This window comes from Podarcis bocagei (genome assembly GCF_964188305.1).
Source record: "Podarcis bocagei genome assembly, chromosome: W".
Taxonomy (NCBI): domain Eukaryota; kingdom Metazoa; phylum Chordata; class Lepidosauria; order Squamata; family Lacertidae; genus Podarcis; species Podarcis bocagei.
In genome coordinates, this window is record NC_138131.1 from 69,221,688 (window position 1) to 69,243,864 (window position 22,177).

Below are 22,177 nucleotides of genomic sequence, written 5' to 3' on the forward strand. Positions count from 1 at the left end.
ATAGGGAGAGGATCTCTTATAAAGCATAGTTAAAACAACCATAGATTTGATTTAAAAGGAATACAAAAGTGACAATTTTTCCTGAACTTGCAGAGGAATAGTAAGCCTAATCTATGCCCCCCCCCTTTGCAGTTTCCTTTAAAGGAAGCTTACTCGGGAGTAAATTTACCTGGCACAGAATAAGAAGGAGAAGGGGGGAAAAAAACAAAAAAAACCTGAAAGAGACAGAATGAAACAGGGGGGGGGGCATTTTCTAAGAAAAGAGGCCAGGACGTCTTATTGAGACTGATATCAGGAGCCTTACAATAACTCTTCTGTCCAACCAGATCAAAGTTAAAACTGGACTCAGATTTTCTTAGAAGGAACACCATACTTTCATAGGCATATGCTTAATGAAATACATACACTGCATTTTAGCTTGAGAGAGCAGTTGGCTCAACTAGGCTTTTGCAGCAGAAACATTAGGTTAACTTAGACTGGAACACAGGTGTACTCACAAACTCAAAAGTTACAACACAACATCATTTACCATTAGACTTAAAATCACCCTCCCCACTGAAACTAGAGAAAGGGGGTGGGGTAATCCTCCTTTCAGAACACAAGTAGCACGTATACAGGATTTTACCACTTGGGAGAAAAACTCTCTTTTAGAGCCTCTTTAACAAACATTTGCACACTTCATTCTCAATTTTTGTCTTGTTTAAAGACTGATAAGGTTCAACATGGCTTCCTTAGATTTAGAATTTGGAGCAAGCTTGCATTTTTATTTTAGATGGCACATTTAAGATAAGCAGCTGCTGGATGTTGCCTAAGTACAATTTAAACACAGGAAAAACGTTTCTTAAACACAAATTGAAGGGGACTGTCAGAGTCCAGGCGGGAAGTAAGCACCAACTGGGCTTCTTTCACGCCAGGGGTCTGGGGACTTTTTTTCTTTTGACTGAGGTGCACCCATTTTCAATTAAAAGGGGTTTGGACCTGGGCAAAACTCCGAAGGGTCCGGAAAAGGGGAAACCTGGTCAAAACTCCGAGGGGGAAAAACCTGGGGATACCTGGACAAATCTCCGAGGGGAAAATCCTGGGGATACCTGGACAAATCTCCGAGGGGAAAAACCTGGGGATACCTGGACAAATCTCCGAGGGGGAAAACCTGGGGATACCTGGACAAATCTCCGAGGGGAAAAACCTGGGGATACCTGGACAAATCTCCGAGGGGAAAACCTGGGGATACCTGACTTAATCTCTATTCTACAACCCACAGCAACCTCCCTGCCTTTTACAATCTAACTCAGAGTCCCTACTGAACGCTTGCACACTTGCAATGCCAGATTGAGACTCTGGAATATGAAAGATGGAAAGGAATTCAGCGCCCTTGCGTTCTCTGTTCACAGGTCATTTCTAACAAAGATCGCCATGGCAGAGGTGCGGCTGCGCTGGGAGTTATAGTCTTGGGAATTATAGTTTTCAGTGCAGAAGAAATTGCACGACCTTTCTGGGCAAAACTCCGAAGGAATAGGTCGGCATAAAGAATTAAGTGAAAGAAGTCACACACAACCCTTGCCTGGGCATACTCCGAAGGGCTAAGGCTGGTGTTGAGATCGAGGGGACAGAAAGGAGGAGAAGGCAATTTTTCAAGAGTTAAAGTGAGGAAAGAAGTAAGGATTTGAGAAGTATAGGTTTGCTGTGGTTTGCAGAATCCCACCCCACTACCCATTTTTCCTACTCATACTCACTTCGCAAGCGCTGTCCTGGTGATCCCGGGATCTCTTGACTGGTTTTTTTAAGGCCGGCCTGATCAAGATTTGCTTCCTCTGGTTAGCCCCGCTGAAACTCCAGTTATTGCCAGACCCTGGGACCGATGGAAGACTGGTTATTCCTCCTGGCAAACTGCCTGGTGCGCGCTGGATAACCAGTCCTTCCTCGCTTCCAGAATCTGGGTAACCAAAAGTCCCTTCGTGCGTGGTCGCCATCTGTTGTAAATAAAAATATGCCCTTTTCCCTTATGGGGTATCCAAGAGCCCATATAGAGTCCTTACATAGGTTCCCTATTGGTAGGAGAAAATAACAGAGGCCAACCAGAGAATATTGAGAAGCAAAGCAGCTAGTAAGCTTGATCTTTATTGATCTGTTGCAACAGGGTACTCCCCTCACACGCAGGAGAGGAAGAGGACCCAGAACAATGGCCTGCGAGGCCTTATAAAGACTTTTGAAATTCCCCTTCTCTAGATCAGGACCACCCCCAGAAACATTATGCATACATCACAGAAGGGGTGTAACCTAAGACCACCCCTCAGATACATCCCACCTACATCACAGAAATTTAAATGTTGTTTTTCTCTTCTCCTTGTTTATCTCCTGTCTAGCAGGTTACTTGATTGGATTTTCTGGGGAGCCTGGCCATTCCTTTGTAATGCTAAAATACTTATTTCCTGGGCCAGGTCACAGGCTCACACCTTAGAATCATAGAATCATAGAATCATAGAATCATAGAGTTGGAAGAGACCACAAGGGCCATCGAGTCCAACCCCCTGCCAAGCAGGAAACACCATCAGAGCACTCCTGACATATGGTTGTCAAGCCTCTGCTTAAAGACCTCCAAAGTAGGAGACTCCACCACACTCCTTGGCAGCAAATTCCACTGTCGAACAGCTCTTACTGTCAGGAAGTTCTTCCGAATGTTTAGGTGGAATCTTCTTTCTTGTAGTTTGGATCCATTGCTCCGTGTCCGCTTCTCTGGAGCAGCAGAAAACAACCTTTCTCTCTCCTCTATATGACATCCTTTTCTATATTTGAACATGGCTATCATATAACCCCTTAACCTCCTCTTCTCCAAGCCCAAGACAGAACCCTGTGGCACCCCACTAGTCACTCTTCTTATTCAAACACAGATTAAAGGAAGAGACAATGGGGAGGCTTTTCCATTTTTAACCTTGCAGAGAAAGGATTTGGTCAGTTTAGGAATCAAAATGGTTCCTGTGCTGATCTATGTATGTGCAGTTATGAACATTACTATATATCTAAAACCATAAAATTCCTATCACACAGGTAAATTTACTCCCGAGTAAGCTTCCTTTAAAGGAAACTGCAAAGGGGGGGGGGCATAGATTAGGCTTACTATTCCTCTGCAAGTTCAGGAAAAATTGTCACTTTTGTATTCCTTTTAAATCAAATCTATGGTTGTTTTAACTATGCTTTATAAGAGATCCTCTCCCTATCTTAGGAAAAATGTTCACTTCAGTCTTTAAAGATAATTTATCTAGGAACTTTCACTCTTTAGTCTAAGGAAGTAAACACTCACTCAAACTAGCTTCAAGATCTGCTAAAAGGGTTGGGTACTTTTATTTTCCTCTTCCATAGTACATGATAGGCGCATGGCTTGTGGTCTCTTCCCCAGTTGTGTCTGTGTACATAAGTATGTGTGTGTCTCTCTGGTAGTACAAATCTTGCTATGAACCCTGTATTTTAGGGTTGGACTAGATGACCCCAGGTCCCTTTCAACTTTCCCAATTTGTGGCTGATGAGTTGAAATCCAGCCCAGATTTGCTCTTTGTTTTTAAAGGTGAGAGGTGAATGTGTGTGTTTCTGGTAGTACAAATCTTGCTATGAACCCTGTATTTTAGGGTTGGACTAGATGACCCCAGGTCCCTTTCAACTTTCCCAATTTGTAACTGATGTGTTGAAATTCAGCCCAGATTTGCTCGTGATGTTTGAAGCAGAACTGGTGATATCAGGCATTTAAGTGATTAGTGTTTATCATTTTGTCTATTATTTACAAAAATCAGACTTAAAAGTCTACTCAAAGTTTAAGCACATAAAAATTCATATAGTTAAGTAGAATTAGCCTTGACCATGACTGAGAATGTTAAAAAAATAAAATAAAATAATCCTATGAATTCTAACTCTCTGGCCATTTTTACTCATAAATAAGAGAGCGGTTGATTGTTCCGCGAATGGCCAGAGGGATATTAGCCCTTTCCTGTACATAAAGGAAGCACTCCTTTGCTTGGGCTGAATGGTGAATACTTGAATTGCTGAGTTTCTCTTTTTTGTTTTAAAATCTAACCATATTTTTAAAATCTACTCCTTACCTTTCCCTTCCTTATTCTAATTGAGCCAAAAGATGCAACATTTTCAATGGTATAAAAGGTTTGCTGAGGCATGAACTCTGCACATGCACAGAGGCTAGATCAGCTTAAAAAAAGAGAGAGAGAGAGAGAGAGAGAGAGAGAGAGATTGGAGGGGGGAGAGAGAAGGTTTGGAGAGCAGTGTGCTGCAGGGAGAAACCTTTCCAAATAGCCATTGAGGGAAATCACCCTTAATGTGTTTTGCTCCAGGGGCTACTTAATACAAAAGAGTTAAGTACTGGACATGTCAAATTCTTTTCACAGGTAATATCAAAGCACTCCCACTGTGAGTTCCTCTCTTGAGTAGATTTTATAACAGTGTGTGTGTGTGTGTGTGTGTGTGTGTGTGTGTGTGTATGCCTATGCATTTTAGGAACAGCATTTCCTGACAGACCTCTCACATGAAATAATTTTCCCTTTCAACAGGTGTGTATATGCCTATGCATTTTAGGAACAGCATTTCCTGACAGACCTCTCACATGAAATAATTTTCCCTTTCAACAGAGTGTCCTTTCTTTTCTCCCACAGCACAAATGATAATGAGGGGATGCAAACAGTGATTTAAATACTCTATAAAAAGTAATTGCATTTGTTTTTCTTTTTGTCTTTCTTCCCTTAAAGCCAAACAGCAACTTTCTTTCTGTTCTGTGAAACAAGTCTGAATCCCTGCTGTATTAGTAACTTCCATCTCTTTGTGCCTTTGACACTTTAAGTTACAAATAATCTGTTTTCATTTATTTAATCAGTTTCTCCATGATGTCTATGAAGTTAATCGAAGCACAACCAAACATTGTTTGAGCATTTCTTACTAATTCTGTCATTTTGGCTAGTGCAAGGTACCTGCACAACTTTAAATTGCCATTCATTTTTATTGGTATTAACTCATTTCCCAATATTCCGCTATTAACATTACAGCTGATGTCACATCAAGAAACACTTTTATTTTCATTTGTGATGTTAGAATGCCAAAACAGATTACTTCAGGTTACTTCAGGTTGCTTATTAATTGTGTGTCTTAGCATTTATTTATTTTTGGTTCCTCATAGGTCATTTGTGTGTGTGTGTGTTTTACTTTGGGGACATGTTCATCACATGTTGAAAGTCAGTCTCATGAAGTTCTTTTATTGGATAGCACATGGTGAATTTTAAGTTTTCCCCATTGGTTTCCCATTTTTTTTTTCAGTCCAGTAGTAATATGTGTGGTTTTGATAATATCTTTGTACTATTTAATAATAGTTATTTTCTGAATCTGATGTCTTTGTGTCAAGTCCATTTTCATCTAACTGGTAATCTAATTTTTTGCTTTCTTTTTATTTTTTAACCTTTCTTGTATTTTTTACAGTTCTCTTTCTCTACATGTGGAGTAATTTTTTATTAAGTGAAAGAAAGCAAACAAACTTAGCAGATAATAACAGTAATTATATGGAAATGTGATAATGAATAAAATGTTTAATCCACTAAGATTGTTATTATCTGCAGCTTCCCACGGAAAACTCAAGGACATCCCTTTTGCCTTTTCCCCCATCCTTGTCTAACTGTGTGTTTAAGTCTCCCCAAAACCCTGCCCCCTTACAGGATATCACTTCTACAGATGTGCAATGATGAAAAGCAGCAACAACCCCTCAACTCACAAGACCTGCAACACCAGAGTTTTCAAAGTGCCCACAGTTATCTCTTTCAAAGGCTATAGACTGACGGGGGGGGGGGCTGACAAAGGGGGGAGGAGTTGAATTGCAAGGACATTTTTTCACTTGAACCTCAAGCCTCTGCTCCAGGATTCAAAAGATACATACGTAAAAGATCACAATTGTGTCAAGATATGTAACAGATATTTAATTAGTTTTTTTTTTGTATTATGTGTTATTATGTAAGAATGTTGAAATGTGTCTGACAGTGTAATTTCCACAAAGGGGGGAATATTGTGTGTAACTGTTTTTATGTTTAATGTCTTATTGCTTACACACCAATGGAGAATTCTCATGCATTTTATACTTTCTAATAGCTCACACTATTGTGTAGTCCAATGTTTAGATAACCACATTTCATTGTCCCACCTGACACTATGCCAATCTTTCCCTATCCATTTTAATATGTGTTAAACCTCGTTTTGCCAAGGACAAACTTCTGGATCCATAAAACACCAGGTACATGAAGGTGGATATGCTTTAGTTTAGCAGGAATGATCCCTTATAGAGTTAAATTGACTTATTTGGACAAAGTGCCCTTTTTAAGAATGGTTTTCTTTAACAGATTGGTTTGAAGAGTTGAGAACCATGGGGCAAGATAAATTCAAATTGGACTCAGTTTGAATTGGGCAAGTGTATCCAGGCTGCAATTAGCTTTTTGGTCCTTTAAGTGCAAGTGAGCAACTTCCCATTGTGCGAGTGCGAGACCACAGCCTATAATAAAATCCCATAGCTAAAGGCCAAGGCGAAGACCTCTCCCTCACGAGATGCCCAAACCTGTGCCAGCTATGGTGAATGCCAGGCGACATGGTTAAATGAAAGCCCTGAGGGGATTCAACAGACAGGATGTGTTGCTGTAGCACTATGTCAGTGTGAGACCTCAGAAGAGCTACCTTGACACCTGAGAACACAAAAATGGCGGGGGGGAAGCAAACTGCACTTTTCAGTCATTAGTGGACCTTACCTTCCTGCTAGGTGTAAAGCATAGAACACTATTGAGTAAATGGTCTCTCCCAAAGTGTTAGAATGCCACAAGTAATTTAGTAGCAAAACGCAACATGTGTTATTTTTATGATATATTTATACAAACACATCCATTTACAACATACGATGTTATTATTTGTGGGGCAAAAATTTTTAAGAAAAATTCTAGCCCCAAAGGGGGGAATATTGTGATAGGAATTTTATGGTTTTAGATATATAGTAATGTTCATAACTGCACATACATAGATCAGCACAGGAACCATTTTGATTCCTAAACTGACCAAATCCTTTCTCTGCAAGGTTAAAAATGGAAAAGCCTCCCCATTGTCTCTTCCTTTAATCTGTGTTTGAATAAGGTGTGAGCCTGTGACCTGGCCCAGGAAATAAGTATTTTAGCATTACAAAGGAATGGCCAGGCTCCCCAGAAAATCCAATCAAGTAACCTGCTAGACAGGAGATAAACAAGGAGAAGAGAAAAACAACATTTAAATTTCTGTGATGTAGGTGGGATGTATCTGAGGGGTGGTCTTAGGTTACACCCCTTCTGTGATGTATGCATAATGTTTCTGGGGGTGGTCCTGATCTAGAGAAGGGGAATTTCAAAAGTCTTTATAAGGCCTCGCAGGCCATTGTTCTGGGTCCTCTTCCTCTCCTGCGTGTGAGGGGAGTACCCTGTTGCAACAGATCAATAAAGATCAAGCTTACTAGCTGCTTTGCTTCTCAATATTCTCTGGTTGGCCTCTGTTATTTTCTCCTACCAATAGGGAACCTATGTAAGGACTCTATATGGGCTCTTGGATACCCCATAAGGGAAAAGGGCATATTTTTATTTACAACACCTGGCACAGAATAAGAAGGAGAAGGAAAAAACCTGAAAGAGAGAATGAAACAAGGGGGGGGGGGCATTTTCTAAGAAAAAAGGCCAGGACATCTTATTGAGACTGATATCAGGAGCCTTACAATAACTCTTCTGTCCAACCAGATCAAAGTTAAAACTGGACTCAGATATTTTTCTTAGAAGGAACACCATACTTTCATAGGCATATGCTTAATGAAATACATACACTGCATTTTAGCTTGAGAGAGCAGTTGGCTCAACTAGGCTTTTGCAGCAGAAACATTAGGTTAACTAGAAACATTAGGTTAACTTAGACTGGAACACAGATGTACTCACAAACTCAAAAGTTACAACACAACATTTACCATTAGACTTAAAATCACCCTCCCCACTGAAACTAGAGAAAGGAGGTGGGGTAATCCTCCTTTCAGAACACAAGTAGCACGTATACAGGATTTTACCACTTGGGAGGAAAACTCTTTTAGAGCCTCTCTCAAATAAACATTTGCACACTCCATTCTCCATTTTGTCTTGTTTTTAAGACTGATAAGGTTCAACATGGCTTCCTTAGATTTAGAATTTGGAGCAAGCTTGCATTCTTATTTTAGATGGCACATTTAAGATAAGCAGCTGCTGGATGTTACCTAAGTACAATTTAAACACAGGAAAAACGTTTCTTAAACACAAATTGAAGGGGACTGTCAGAGTCCAGGCGGGAAGTAAGCACCAACTGGGCTTCTTTCACGCCAGGGGTCTGGGGACTATTTTTCTTTTGACTGAGGTGCACCCATTTTCAATTAAAAGGGTTTTGGACCTGGGCAAAACTCCGAAGGGTCCGGAAAAGGGGAAACTTGGACAAAAAAACTTGGGGATACCTGGAGAAATCTCCGATGGGAAAAACCTGGGGATACCTGGACAAATCTCCGAGGGGGAAAACCTGGGGATCCGAGGGGAAAACTTGGGGAAACCTGGACAAATCTCCGAGGGGAAAACTTGGGGATCCAAGGGAAAAAACCTGGGGATACCTGGACAAATCTCCGAGGGGAAAAACCTGGGGATCCGAGGGGAAAACTTGGGGATACCTGGACAAATCTCCGAGGGGAAAACTTGGGGATCCAAGGGAAAAAACCTGGGGATACCTGGACAAATCTCCGAGGGGAAAACCTGGGGATCCGAGGGGAAAACTTGGGGAAACCTGGACAAATCTCCGAGGGGAAAACTTGGGGATCCAAGGGAAAACTTGGGGATACCTGGACAAATCTCCGAGGGGAAAACTTGGGGATCCAAGGGAAAAAACCTGGGGATACCTGGACAAATCTCTATTCTACAACTCACAGCAACCTCCCTGCCTTTTACAATCTAACTCAGAGTCCCTACTGAACGCTTGCACACTTGCAATGCCAGATTGAGACTCTGGAATATGAAAGATGGAAAGGAATTCAGCGCCCTTGCGTTCTCTGTTCACAGGTCATTTCTAACAAAGATCGCCATGGCAGAGGTGCGGCTGCGCTGGGAGTTATAGTCTTGGGAATTATAGTTTTCAGTGCAGAAGAAATTGCACGACCTTTCTGGGCAAAACTCCGAAGGAATAGGTCGGCATAAAGAATTAAGTGAAAGAAGTCACACACAACCCTTGCCTGGGCATACTCCGAAGGGCTAAGGCTGGTGTTGAGATCGAGGGGACAGAAAGGAGGAGAAGGCAATTTTTCAAGAGTTAAAGTGAGGAAAGAAGTAAGGATTTGAGAAGTATAGGTTTGCTGTGGTTTGCAGAATCCCACCCCACTACCCATTTTTCCTACTCATACTCACTTCACAAGCGCTGTCCTGGTGATCCCGGGATCTCTTGACTGGTTTTTTTAAGGCCGGCCTGATCAAGATTTGCTTCCTCTGGTTAGCCCCGCTGAAACTCCAGTTATTGCCAGACCCTGGGACCGATGGAAGACTGGTTATTCCTCCTGGCAAACTGCCTGGTGCACGCTGGATAACCAGTCCTTCCTCGTTTCCAGAATCCGGGTAACCAAAAGTCCCTTCGTGCGTGGTCGCCATCTGTTGTAAATAAAAATATGCCCTTTTCCCTTATGGGGTATCCAAGAGCCCATATAGAGTCCTTACATAGGTTCCCTATTGGTAGGAGAAAATAACAGAGGCCAACCAGAGAATATTGAGAAGCAAAGCAGCTAGTAAGCTTGATCTTTATTGATCTGTTGCAACAGGGTACCCCCCTCACACGCAGGAGAGGAAGAGGACCCAGAACAATGGCCTGCGAGGCCTTATAAAGACTTTTGAAATTCCCCTTCTCTAGATCAGGACCACCCCCAGAAACATTATGCATACATCACAGAAGGGGTGTAACCTAAGACCACCCCTCAGATACATCCCACCTACATCACAGAAATTTAAATGTTGTTTTTCTCTTCTCCTTGTTTATCTCCTGTCTAGCAGGTTACTTGATTGGATTTTCTGGGGAGCCTGGCCATTCCTTTGTAATGCTAAAATACTTATTTCCTGGGCCAGGTCACAGGCTCACACCTTATTCAAACACAGATTAAAGGAAGAGACAATGGGGAGGCTTTTCCATTTTTAACCTTGCAGAGAAAGGATTTGGTCAGTTTAGGAATCAAAATGGTTCCAGGTCGGCCTTCTTGTACTGATCTATGTATGTGCAGTTATGAACATTACTACAGTGTTTCCCAAACGTTTTTGGGCAACGGCACACCTGCTTACCAGAAAAAAATCTCGCGGCACACCACCATTAAAGCCCCGCCCCCGTGACGTCAGCGCGCAGCGTCACGCCGGGAGGGACGCACAAAAATGAAAGTTTTTTCCCTCCCCCTTGCCGGGGTGGGAGGAGGCAGCAGAGCGAGGGCAGCTGAGGCGGCGGCGGCAGCTGAGGCGGCGGCGGCTGCGATAGCGGGCGGAGGAGGAGCCGTCGCCGGGAGTTGCTGCTGCTGCTGTTGCTGCTGCTGCCCGGACATGCCGGCCTCCTCCTCCTCCGCTGTCTCGCGCTCCTCCCTTTTGCGCGCGCTGCCCCGCCGCTCGGCACGACCACCGCGGAGCCGCCCCGGCTCGACGCGGATCCTCCCTGCCGCCTCTCGCCGCCGCCTCTCGCCCGCCTCCCTCCCACGGCACACCAGCCGGTGTCTCACGGCACACTAGTGTGCCGCGGAACACCGGTTGGGAAACACTGCATTACTATATATCTAAAACCATAAAATTCCTATCACATACTACCCTTCGGAGAAAAACCCCAACTCACCCTCCCACTATATATCAGGGTCTGGGGGCTTCTCCTTACTCTTATATAGCAGGGTCTGGGGACTTCTCCCTCTGTATATCAGGGTCTGGGGACTTCCGCTTCAGTGTATCTGAAGAAGTGTGCATGCACACAAAAGCTTATATCAGGCATCCCCAACCTGCGCCCCCCCCGATGTTTTGGCCTACAACTCCCATGATCCCTAGCTAACAGGACCAGTGGTCGGGGATGATGGGAATTGTAGTCTAAAACATCTGGAGGGCCGAAGGCTTGGGGTGCCTGGCTTATACCAAGAACAAACTTTGTTGGTCTCTAAGGCACTACTGGACAATTTTTATATATATTTTGACTTCATCAGACCAATACGGCTACCTACCTGAATCTAGAACCCTGGTTTTCTTTGCCCCCTTTCAGATCGTCTGTGATTGGACCGATTACGACGAGAGAATGAAGAAGCTTGTCAGTATTGTGGCTGACCAGCTGGAGAAGAACCGGCTCCCTTCGGTGCACCCCCATCACAGCATGCTGTATCCACTGTCTCACGGCTTCCGAAAGGCTATTGCCGAGAGACATGGGAACCTTTGCCTGGACAAGGTGGGTCTATGCTGTGAAGAGGTGTGCGCCGCTCCGTTCCGTCAGAGTTTGAATGCTTTCATGTTGGCTTTGGATATATAATAATATATAATAATTTATTATTTCTACCCTGCCCATCTGTCTGGGTATCCTCAGCCACTCTGGGTGGCTGCCAACCAAATATTAAAAACACAAGACAGCATTAAATATTTAAAAACTTCCCTAAACAGGGCTGCCTTCAGATGTCTTTTAAAAGTGAGATAATTGCTTATTTATTTGACATCTGATGGAAGGGCGTTCCACAGGGCGGCCGTCACCACGAGAAGGCCCTCTGCCTGCTTCCCTGTAACTTGGCTTCTTGCAGGGAGGGAAGCGCCAGAAGGCCCTCGGGAGAGGGACCCCGGTGTCCGGGGTGGAGATGCTCCTTCAGGTCTACTGGGCCGAGGCCATTGAGGGCTTTCAAGGTCAGCACCGACACTATGAATTGTGCTTGGAAACGTACTGGGAGCCAAAGCAGATCTCTTGGGACCGGTGGTATGTGGTCTCAGTCAGACTGGATTTAAATCCTTTATTTTACAGAAAGGCTTGATCTTGCTGGCATCCTCTTAATATTGACAACCAGAGGAAAGTTTCATCTGCTGGGCTGTTTAGGGCTTTCAAGGTCAGCACCAACACTTTGAATTGTGCCCGGAAACGTACTGGGAGTCAATGCAGGTCTTTCAAGACTGGTGTTATGTGGTCTCTGCGGCTGTTCACAGCCCCCAGTCTGGCTACCACATTCTGGATTAATTGCAGTAAGGTAGCCCCACATAGAGCGCATTGCAGTCGTCCAAGCTGGAGATAACAAGAGCATGCGCCACTCTGGCAAGAGAGTCCGTGGGCAGGGAGGGTCTTATCCTGCATCCCAGATAGAGCTGCCCTGGACACAGAACAGACCTGTGCCTCCATGGGTCCAAAATGACCCCCAGACTGTGCAGCTGGTCCTTCAGGGGCACAGTTGCCCCGTTCAGGACCAGGGAGTCCCCCCCACCCACCCACACACCACAGAACTTCAGTCTTGTCAGGATTCAACCTCAACCAGTTAGCTGCCATCCACCCTCCAACCGCCTCGAGGCACCCGCGCAGGAACTCCACCGCCTTTGCCGGCTCTGATTTGAAAGAGAGGTAGAGCTCTCTATCAGGCTTCCTCAACCTTGGCCCTCCTGATGCTTTTGGCCTACAGCTCCATGGTCCCTAGCTAGCAGGTCTAGTGGTCAGGGATGATGGGCACTGTAGTTTGAAAACAGCTGGAGGGCCAAGGTTTAGGAAGCCTGCTCTGTATTGGCGCCAATGGCTGTTAAGCGAAAAAATTCCAGGGTGAGTGACTCCTTGACAGCCTAGCTCACCGGGGCACTTGTCCCCCATGGGTCCATGCTGTCAGTAAAAGGAGGAAGTCCCAGCCCGGTAATTTGGAGCAAAACAGTGGTCAGTAGACCATGATTCTTACTGTTGCACCACAGGTCTGCCCAGGAGTAAGAACCCCGAGCATGGGGCAATGTCAACTTTTATAACTTCCTTCTTCCCCCCAGAATACACTTCAAGCAGCATCGTTGATACATCATCACTACATCACTAGCACATCACAAATGAGGAGGGGTATACAAGGGTTATGCATTCACTATGAGGTCCCTTTATCAGACCCCTTAAATCTCCATCACTGAAAGAACAATAAAACTCTTGACACGTCCTTTCCCACTGGACTTGTCTGGAGATGGGCATTCAGAACACCTGCCTTGCTAAACTGCCTTGGCAGATGTCTATGGTTGCCCCCTTGGTCCCTCCCTCGGTGGGGTGCCGTGTATGTGCTCTCAGGCTTGGGGAATTCTGGCGGGATGCCCTGTTCCTGCTGCCTACATGACTTCCTGCTTCTTGGCTCATGGAGGGAGGTGGAGCCCAAATTCGTTCAAATGGCGGAATGAGGAGAGTCGGTTAAAGCATAGATTTTCTGCATGTCTTTCTTGGGCTGTCAAGTCAAAGGTATGTATATTTGTAACATTGGAACAACTTCAAAGATGTGGCCTCATGTCCCCCACCCCCATGTCATTTCCGTAACCCGGCTTTCTTGAATCCCCTTGCTAGATCAACGTGCTCCACAAGCCGCCTTACGAGCACCCCAAGGACCTGAAAGGCAGTGAGGGCCGGCTCCGCGTTGGCTACCTGAGCTCTGACTTTGGGAACCACCCCACCTCCCATCTCATGCAGTCAATCCCAGGCATGCACAATTCGGACAAATTTGAGGTGAGGTGCACAAGAGGGCAGCTGTGTGAGTAGCTCAGGCGGCAGAGCGCTGAGACTCTGAATCTTGGGGTCATGGGTACGAGCCCCACGTTGGGCCAAACGAATGAATACAGCCTAGGACCGCCTCTCCACGGAGGATCTAACAGTCTGCAAATAAAAAAATGTTAGAGGTCCTGGGCTTCAGGGAGATTAGGCTGGCCTCGACCAGGGCCAGGGCCTTTTCAGCCTTGGCCCCGGCCTGGTGGAACTCTCTGCCACAAGAGATCAGGACCCTGGGTGACTTCCGGTCGGCGCCAGCGCTAATGGCGGTCCTCTTTCCGAGCTCCGGAGGAGGACTGCTCTGCGAGTTCGGGTCTGACCCGCTACGGCAAGCGGGGGACCCCTAAAATCACAGGCGCGGAAGCCTGTGAACGAGGAGATTCGGTGGGCACCAGGAGCGCCCCCCCTTTACCGCAGAAAGAGCCTTTTTAAAGGCTCCGGAACGACATCGGGGGAGCGCGGTGCTGAGAATCGCTACCCAGCCCGCAGGGTGAAGCCGCGTCGCTATTAGCGGAGAGCGCCGATTCCTTCCTGTAAATTTCGGACTGAAAAAACCCGTGAGTAAGACTGAACGTCTATTTGAAACTAAAGTCTGGAAATTTGGCTGAAAACGGGGAGGTGAAAATTAAGGAAGTCTGCCTTCCCCCGACTGCATGAAAGTGAAAGCAACGAAACTTTAAAGCTGCATCCGCAAGAGACATTGCCTTTGATTAATTAAATCTGACATTTGGACTTTAGATCTCCCCTCTAGCTAGCAGGGCAGAGGGGAGGCAAAAGAGACATTAGTAACTGCATGATCTATTTAAAAGAAAAAAATTTCTGCTGCCTCAATAACCTGAAACGGACTGCTAAATAAGACAATAGGGCACTGAACTGACTTTTCCCTGTGAAGGTTACATTGTGATACAAAGTTCCTGGATTCTTTTGCTACAGTATACCAGAGTAGGCTGAGACAGTATCTACTGGAAAACTGCTGCAATTTATATTTACAAGCCTCCTGATATACTTGTTTTAAACTTTCTTTCTTTCTTTTTGTATTTGGACATTTTCTTTGTCTCTGTATCTGGACATTTTGATTTGCTCCCCCTAGAGGGTAAAGTAAAGGCCGATATAGCTCAAGACAGTGGAATTTTCCATCCGGAAACGGTTCCCGTGGGAAACGACCTTGGGACATGAGTGGTCCACTAGAAGAGATAGCCACAAGAGCTAAGACTAGACAACAACAACAGCACCAGCAACAGCAACAGCAACAAAAGAAGAGAGGCTCGATTACAGGCGCAACCCCTACAGGACCTACAGGAATAACAGGACAAGAAAAAGTGACAGCTGTCTCCATGGATGCTGTGACACAAGCTTTACTTAAGATAAACCAATCCCTGGAGACTCTAACAAAGCAGAACTCAGAAAATACACAAAAATTAACAGAGTTATCAGCAAGATTAGATCTGAACACAGAATCTATAAACAAATTGGTCCAGGAAAATTCTGCAACACGTAAAATTGCGGAAGAAGCTAGAGCTATTGCTGGAGAGACTCAAGAGAACTTAGAACCGATTGCCAAAAAGGTGCACGAGCATGGCGCAACTCTGGCTTTGTGGGAATTACAGAGAAAAGAGAGAAATTTGAAATTGAGATTAATTCCAGAGAACGAAGGTGACAATCTCATGGAGTTTTTAACACAAGAGTTTGCTGACTGCTGGGAAGATTTGGAGGAAGACGAATTTAAAATCACAACAGCGTTTAGACTGGGTAAAAAACAGAACAGAAAGACCCCGAGGGATTGTTTGATTACCCTTAGATCCAAGGAAGAAAGAGACAAAATATTAAGACTACATTTTGGAAAGGCCTTGCAAATTGGAAATTCAGCTGTACAGATTTTTAAAGACATCCCAAAATATATCTTGGATCTGAGAACCTTCTATAAGGATCTGGTTTTTTTGTTAAAGAAGAATACCATCCTCTTTAGGTGGGAATTTCCACAGGGATTGTCTTTCGATTACAAGGGGAAGAAGGTGAAAATAAAGACTATACAAGACAAAGAGAAATTTTTGGAAAGAAACCGAGAGGACCTACAGAAGGGAACTGTGGACCCAATTGCAGAACAGAGGAGAGCAATAGACATTTTGAATCTTTCGTTTGGACACATTCCACCACCATCAGAGGAAGAGCAACAACTTGGAGCTGTTGGAGGAGTGTCAGAAAAATAACAAGATGGCTCTGCAATTCCTTAGTTGGAATTGTAATGGGCTCAATATGCCTTTGAGGAGACGACAAGTTTTTCATATTCTGAACAGAGAACAACTGGATTTGATATGCCTACAAGAAACCCATATAACCAGAGCTCACAGGAGATTACTTATAAACAAAAGACTAGGACAAGAATTTATCTCATCAGACAAAGTCAAAAAAAGAGGAGTTGTGATCTATGTAAAAGAGAAATGGGCTCCAAAAATGATGTTTAAAGATGAACAAGGGAGATATTTGGCAGTTGAGATACAAGTACAAGGAGAAAAATTTTTGATAGTTGGAATTTATGCACCAAATGAAGGTAAAGCTGAATTCTTCAAGAAACTTCATGAAACTTTGACGGACTATCTGGATTATAATATGATAATTATGGGAGACATGAACGGTGTGGTCTCCACTAACATGGACAAGGCACAAAGACTGACAGTTACCAAGGAAGGGAGACTTCCTAAGACTTTTTTTGAAATGATGGAAAATATGGACTTAATAGACATATGGAGAACAAGGAACCCTCTTGAGAGAGAGGGAACCTTTTTCTCCCAAGCAATGACGACCTGGACCAGAATCGACCAAATCTGGATTACTAGTGGGATGGCTCCAAAGATTAAGAAGGTAGAAATCTGCCCAAAAACTTGCTCCGACCATAACGCTGTGAAGATGGAAATGAAACTTACAACAACTGGTCAATTTAGATGGAGAATGAATGACACCCTCTTTCGAGATAAGGAGATCCTCATGAAGGCCCAAAAAACTTTAAAGGACTATTTTGAAATAAATTTAAGGGCCGATGTGGAAAAAAGAGTGATCTGGGACGCAAGCAAAGCTGTGATGCGAGGTTTTTTGATTCAACAAAACTCAATAAAGAGGAAGAAACAGAATGAGAAAAAGGAAAAGATTTTGGAAAAGATAAAGGAAGGAGAGAAAAAATTAAGAGTAAAACCAAAGTCCCAGGAGATTTTAAGAGAGATTAAGTTATATCAAGCACAATATATGGAATTGATGAACCAAGAGATTGAATGGAAGATAAAGCAAATGAAACAAAAGACATTTGAATCGGCAGATAAATGTGGCAAACTCCTGGCATGGCAATTGAAGAAAAGGCAGAAACTAAATACAGTTACAAGCCTAGAAGTGGATGGAAAGAACATATCTAAACCTAATGAAATTAGAAATTGCTTTTTGAGCTACTTTAAAAAAGGGACTCAAGGACCGCAAAATGAAGAAGATATAGATAAATTCCTTGACAAATATGGATTACAAAAAATCTCTCATCAAAGTAAGATGGATCTGAATCAGAGAATAACAGAACAAGAGATAGAGGCTGCCATTCAGAATATGCAACTGGGCAAATCTCCAGGACCAGATGGACTGACTTCCAGATACTACAAATCTTTGAAGGAGTGGTTGATTCAACCATTAAAAGAAGTCTGTAATGAGATTCTAGAGGGAAAAAAGGCACCTGAATCATGGAAAGAAGCGTATATTTCACTCATACCAAAGACAGAGACTGAAAAGACTCAATTGAAGAACTACCGCCCAATATCACTACTTAATGTGGATTACAAAATTTTTGCAGACATTTTGGCAAAAAGATTTAAAAAAGTGTTGATGGAAAAGATTCATAAGAACCAAGCAGGCTTTCTCCCAAAAAGACACCTAGCAGACAATGTAAGGAATATAATAGACATTTTGGAAAAGTTAGAGGTGAATATAAATACTAAAGCAGTATTGATTTTTGTGGACGCGGAGAAAGCCTTTGACAATATTTCTTGGAGTTTTATGACAAAGAATCTTCATGGGATGGGGGTAGGCCAAGGTTTTGAGAATGGTATGGGTGCAATATATTCTGAACAAAAAGCTAAGTTGATTGTAAATAATGTAATAACTGAGGAACTTAAGATAGAAAAAGGAACACGACAGGGGTGCCCAATTTCCCCATTGCTTTTTATTTTGGTTCTGGAGGTGTTGCTGAATATGATTAGAAATGACCAGCAGGTCAAAGGTGTACAGGTCGGAGCTAAACATTACAAGTTAAGAGCATTTGCAGATGACCTAGTATTGACTTTGCAAGAGCCAAACACTAGTACGAAAAAGGTGCTAGAAATAATCCAACAGTTTGGCCAGGTAGCCGGATTTAAGTTGAATAAACAAAAAACTAAAGTTTTAGGAAAAAAATTAACAGATATGGAGAAGGAGAAATTCCAAGAGGAGACAGGGTTGACGGTGGTCAAGAAGGTGAAATACCTAGGGGTTTATTTGACATCTAAAAATTTGAATTTGTATAAGGATAACTATGAAAAATGTTGGTCAGAAATTAAAAAAGATCTAGAAATATGGTCAAATTTGAAATTGTCAATGTTAGGCCGAATTGCAGTGATTAAGATGAATGTATTGCCTAGAATGTTATTCTTGTTTCAAACCTTGCAGATTCTTGACAAGATGGAATGTTTTAAGAGGTGGCAGAAAGATATCTCGGAATTTGTCTGGCAGGGCAAAAAGCCCAGAATCAAATTTAAAATATTGACAGATGCTAAAGAAAGAGGGGGTTTTGCCCTGCCGGACTTAAAATTGTACTATGAGGCAGCAGCGTTTTGCTGGCTGAAAGAGTGGATGCTCCTCGAGAACACAGACATTTTGGATTTGGAAGGTTTTAATAATGCATTTGGTTGGCACGCATATCTATGGTATGATAAAATTAAGCTGCATAGGGCCTTTAAAAATCATATTGTCAGAAAAGCATTGTTTAATGTTTGGATAAGATATAAAGATCTGTTGGAAAACAAAACCCCCAGATGGGTGTCTCCAGTGGAAGCTAAAGCAGTGAAGAAACTCATATCCTTAAAGGAAAACATTATGAAAATGGTTTACAGGTGGTACATGACCCCAGTCAAGCTGGCAAAAATTTATCATTTGCCTGATAATAAGTGTTGGAAATGTAAAGAGACTGAAGGTACCTTCTATCACCTTTGGTGGACATGCCCGAAGATTAAGGCCTTCTGGGAAATGATTTATAATGAAATGAAAAAGGTACTTAAATGTACTTTCCCTAAAAAACCAGAGGCCTTTCTCTTGGGCATTGTCGGCCAATTGGTGTCAAAGAGGGATAGAACTTTCTTTATGTATGCTACAACAGCAGCAAGAATACTCATCGCAAAGTATTGGAAGACACAAGATCTACCCACTCTGGAAGAATGGCAGATGAAGGTGATGGACTATATGACATTGGCTGAGATGACAGGCAGAATCCGTGATCAGGGAAAAGAGACGGCGGAAGAAGAATGGAGAAAATTTAAAAGCTATCTTAAGGACTATTATAAACTTGATGAATGCTAGAATGTTGAGGTTTTCAGGAAAAAAGGGATACAGTGATATAAGACCAGATTATAGAAAAGATTAAGACGACAGAGGTTGGAAAGGAATATTTAGAAGTTGCTAAAAAATTATGGACATTGGGATGCAGAAAGGGGGGATATGGGGGAGTCCCGGAAAAGAGGTTTATGAAAAAATGTTATGAAATTATACGTGTTTGTATGTCTTTTTAGGTGTTTGTTTGTCTTTAAAAAATTCTGTAAAACCAATAAAAAATTTATATATAAAAAAAAAAGAGATCAGGACCCTGTGGGATCTGACATCTTTCTGCAGGGCCTGTAAGATGGAGTTGTTCCGCCGGGCCTTTGGTTCAACCTGACTCCCCTTCTCTTTTTGTGTAAGGACTAGTATGAAAGAGGCCTCCCAGTGTTCTCACAGGCCCATATAAGAGTTGGGCCTGATGAGCGTTTACTGTTCCCAACCCTAATCCTGCGGAAAGCCATCTAATTGGATTTGAATTTGATCCTGGCTTGTTTTCAGGAGGTAATTTCGTTATTGCTTGATTTTATAACAGTGTTACATATTTGGTGTTAGCCTCCCTGAGCCCGGTTTCGGACGGGGAGGGCAGGATACAAATAAAAGTTGTTGTTGTTGTTGTTGTTGTTGTTGTTGTTGTTGTTGTTGTTATTATTATTATTATTATTATTATTATTATTATTATTATTATCATCATCATCATTATCCTCTTAATTTGCATCAGCCCTTGGTTGTAGCAATAAAACAACGAGATGATCTGCAAGGAATAGAAATGAAAAATCAATGATATCAAATACATTTGAGGGTTTTGAATCGAGAGTGGACCTTATTCTGACTGCCCCAGCTCAAAACCCGGCCGCCTTTGCCGTCACCTGCTCCTCTTGATCTGCCAAGAGAGGACTCTGGGGTAGTGGTTGGGCAACCCGGAACAGGCAATAAAGGAGGGGTAATCATCTCACGACAAACCTAGACAGCATCTTAAAAAGCAGAGACACCACCTTGCCAGCAAGGTCAGTATAGTAAAAGCTATGTTTTCCCAGTAGTGATGTATGGAAGTGAGAGCTGGACCATAAAGAAGGCTGATCGCCGAAGAATTGATGCTTTTGAATTATGATGCTGGAGGAGACTCTTGAGAGTCCCATGGACTGCAAGAAGATCAAACCTATCCATTCTGAAGGAAATCAGCCCAGAGTGCTCACTGGAAGGACACATCCTGAAGCTGAGGCTCCAAGACTTTGGCCACCTCATGAGAAGAGAATCATAGAATCATAGAGTTGGAAGAGACCACAAGGGCCATCGAGTCCAACCCCCTGCCAAGCAGGAAACACCATCAGAGCACTCCTGACATATGGTTGTCAAGCCTCTGCTTAAAGACCTCCAAAGAAGGAGACTCCACCACACTCCTTGGCAGCAAATTCCACTGTCGAACAGCTCTCACTGTCAGGAAGTTCTTCCTAATGTTTAGGTGGAATCTTCTTTATTGTAGTTTGGATCCATTGCTCCGTGTCCGCTTCTCTGGAGCAGCAGAAAACAACCTTTCTCTCTCCTCTATATGACATCCTTTTCTATATTTGAACATGGCTATCATATAACCCCTTAACCTCCTCTTCTCCAAGCTAAACATGCCCAGCTCCCTTAGCCGTTCCTCATAAGGCATCGTTTCCAGGCCTTTGACCATTTTGGTTGCCCTCCTCTGGACACGTTCCAGTTTGTCAGTGTCCTTCTTGTACTGTGGTGCCCAGAACTGGACACAGTACTCCAGGTGAGGTCTGACCAGAGCAGAATACAGTGGCACTATTACTTCCCTTGATCTAGATGCTATACTCCTATTGATGCAGCCCAGAATTGCATTGGCTTTTTTAGCTGCCGCGTCACACTATTGGCTCATGTCAAGTTTGTGGTCAACCAAGACTCCTAGATCCTTTTCACATGTACTGCTCTCAAGCCAGGTGTCACCCATCTTGTATTTGTGCCTCTCATTTTTTTCCCCCAAGTGCAATACTTTACATTTCTCCCTGTTAAAATTCATTTTGTTTGTTTTTGCCCAGTTCTCTAATCTGTCAAGGTCGTTTTGAAGTGTGATCCTGTCCTCTGGGGTGTTAGCCACCCCTCCCAGTTTGGTGTCATCTGCAAATTTGATCAGGATGCCCTTGAATCCATCATCCAAGTTGTTGATAAAGATGTTGAATAAGACCGGGCCCAAGACAGAACCCTGTGGCACCCCACTAGTCACTCTTCTCCAGGATGAAGAGGAAGCATTGATGAGCACCCTTTGGGTTCGGTCAGTCAGCCAGTTAAAAATCCACTGAGTGGTAGCATAGTCAAGACCGCATTTTACCAGCTTCTTTATAAGAATATCATGGGGCACCTTGTCAAATGCCTTGCTGAAATCAAGGTAGGCTACATCCACTGCGTTCCCTTCATCTACCAGGTTTGTAATTCTGTCAAAAAACGAGATCAGGTTAGTCTGACATGACTTATTTTTCAGAAATCCATGCTGACTATTGGTGATCACAGCCTTCCTTTCTAGGTGCTCACAGACTGTTTGCTTAATGATCTGCTCCATAATCTTCCCTGGTATTGATGTCAGACTGACTGGGCTGTAATTATTTGGATCCTCTCGTTTCCCCTTTTTGAAAATAGGGACAACATTTGCCCTCCACCAGTCTGCCGGGACTTCGCCTGTTCTCCAGGAATTCTCAAAGATGACTGCCAGTGGTTCTGAGATCGCATCTGCCAGTTCTTTTAATACTCTTGGATGAAGTTCATCTGGCCCTGGAGACTTGAATACATCTAAACTAGCCAAGTATTC

General features: G+C 43.3%; 1 protein-coding gene across 1 annotated transcript in view; it reads left to right on the plus strand.

Annotated features, from left to right (window-relative positions):
- Window positions 1-13,778, plus strand: part of LOC308578134 (uncharacterized protein) — a gene marked incomplete at its 5' end in the record, with an annotated part of 124,504 nt that extends 110,726 nt beyond the window's left edge. Inside the window, 2 exons of the mRNA XM_081178400.1 lie at window positions 11,299-11,478; window positions 13,576-13,778. Coding sequence (XP_081034526.1) covers window positions 11,299-11,478; window positions 13,576-13,767 — 372 coding nt within the window. The remainder of the gene's footprint in view (window positions 1-11,298; window positions 11,479-13,575) is intronic.
- Between the last annotated feature and the right edge of the window lie 8,399 nt (window positions 13,779-22,177).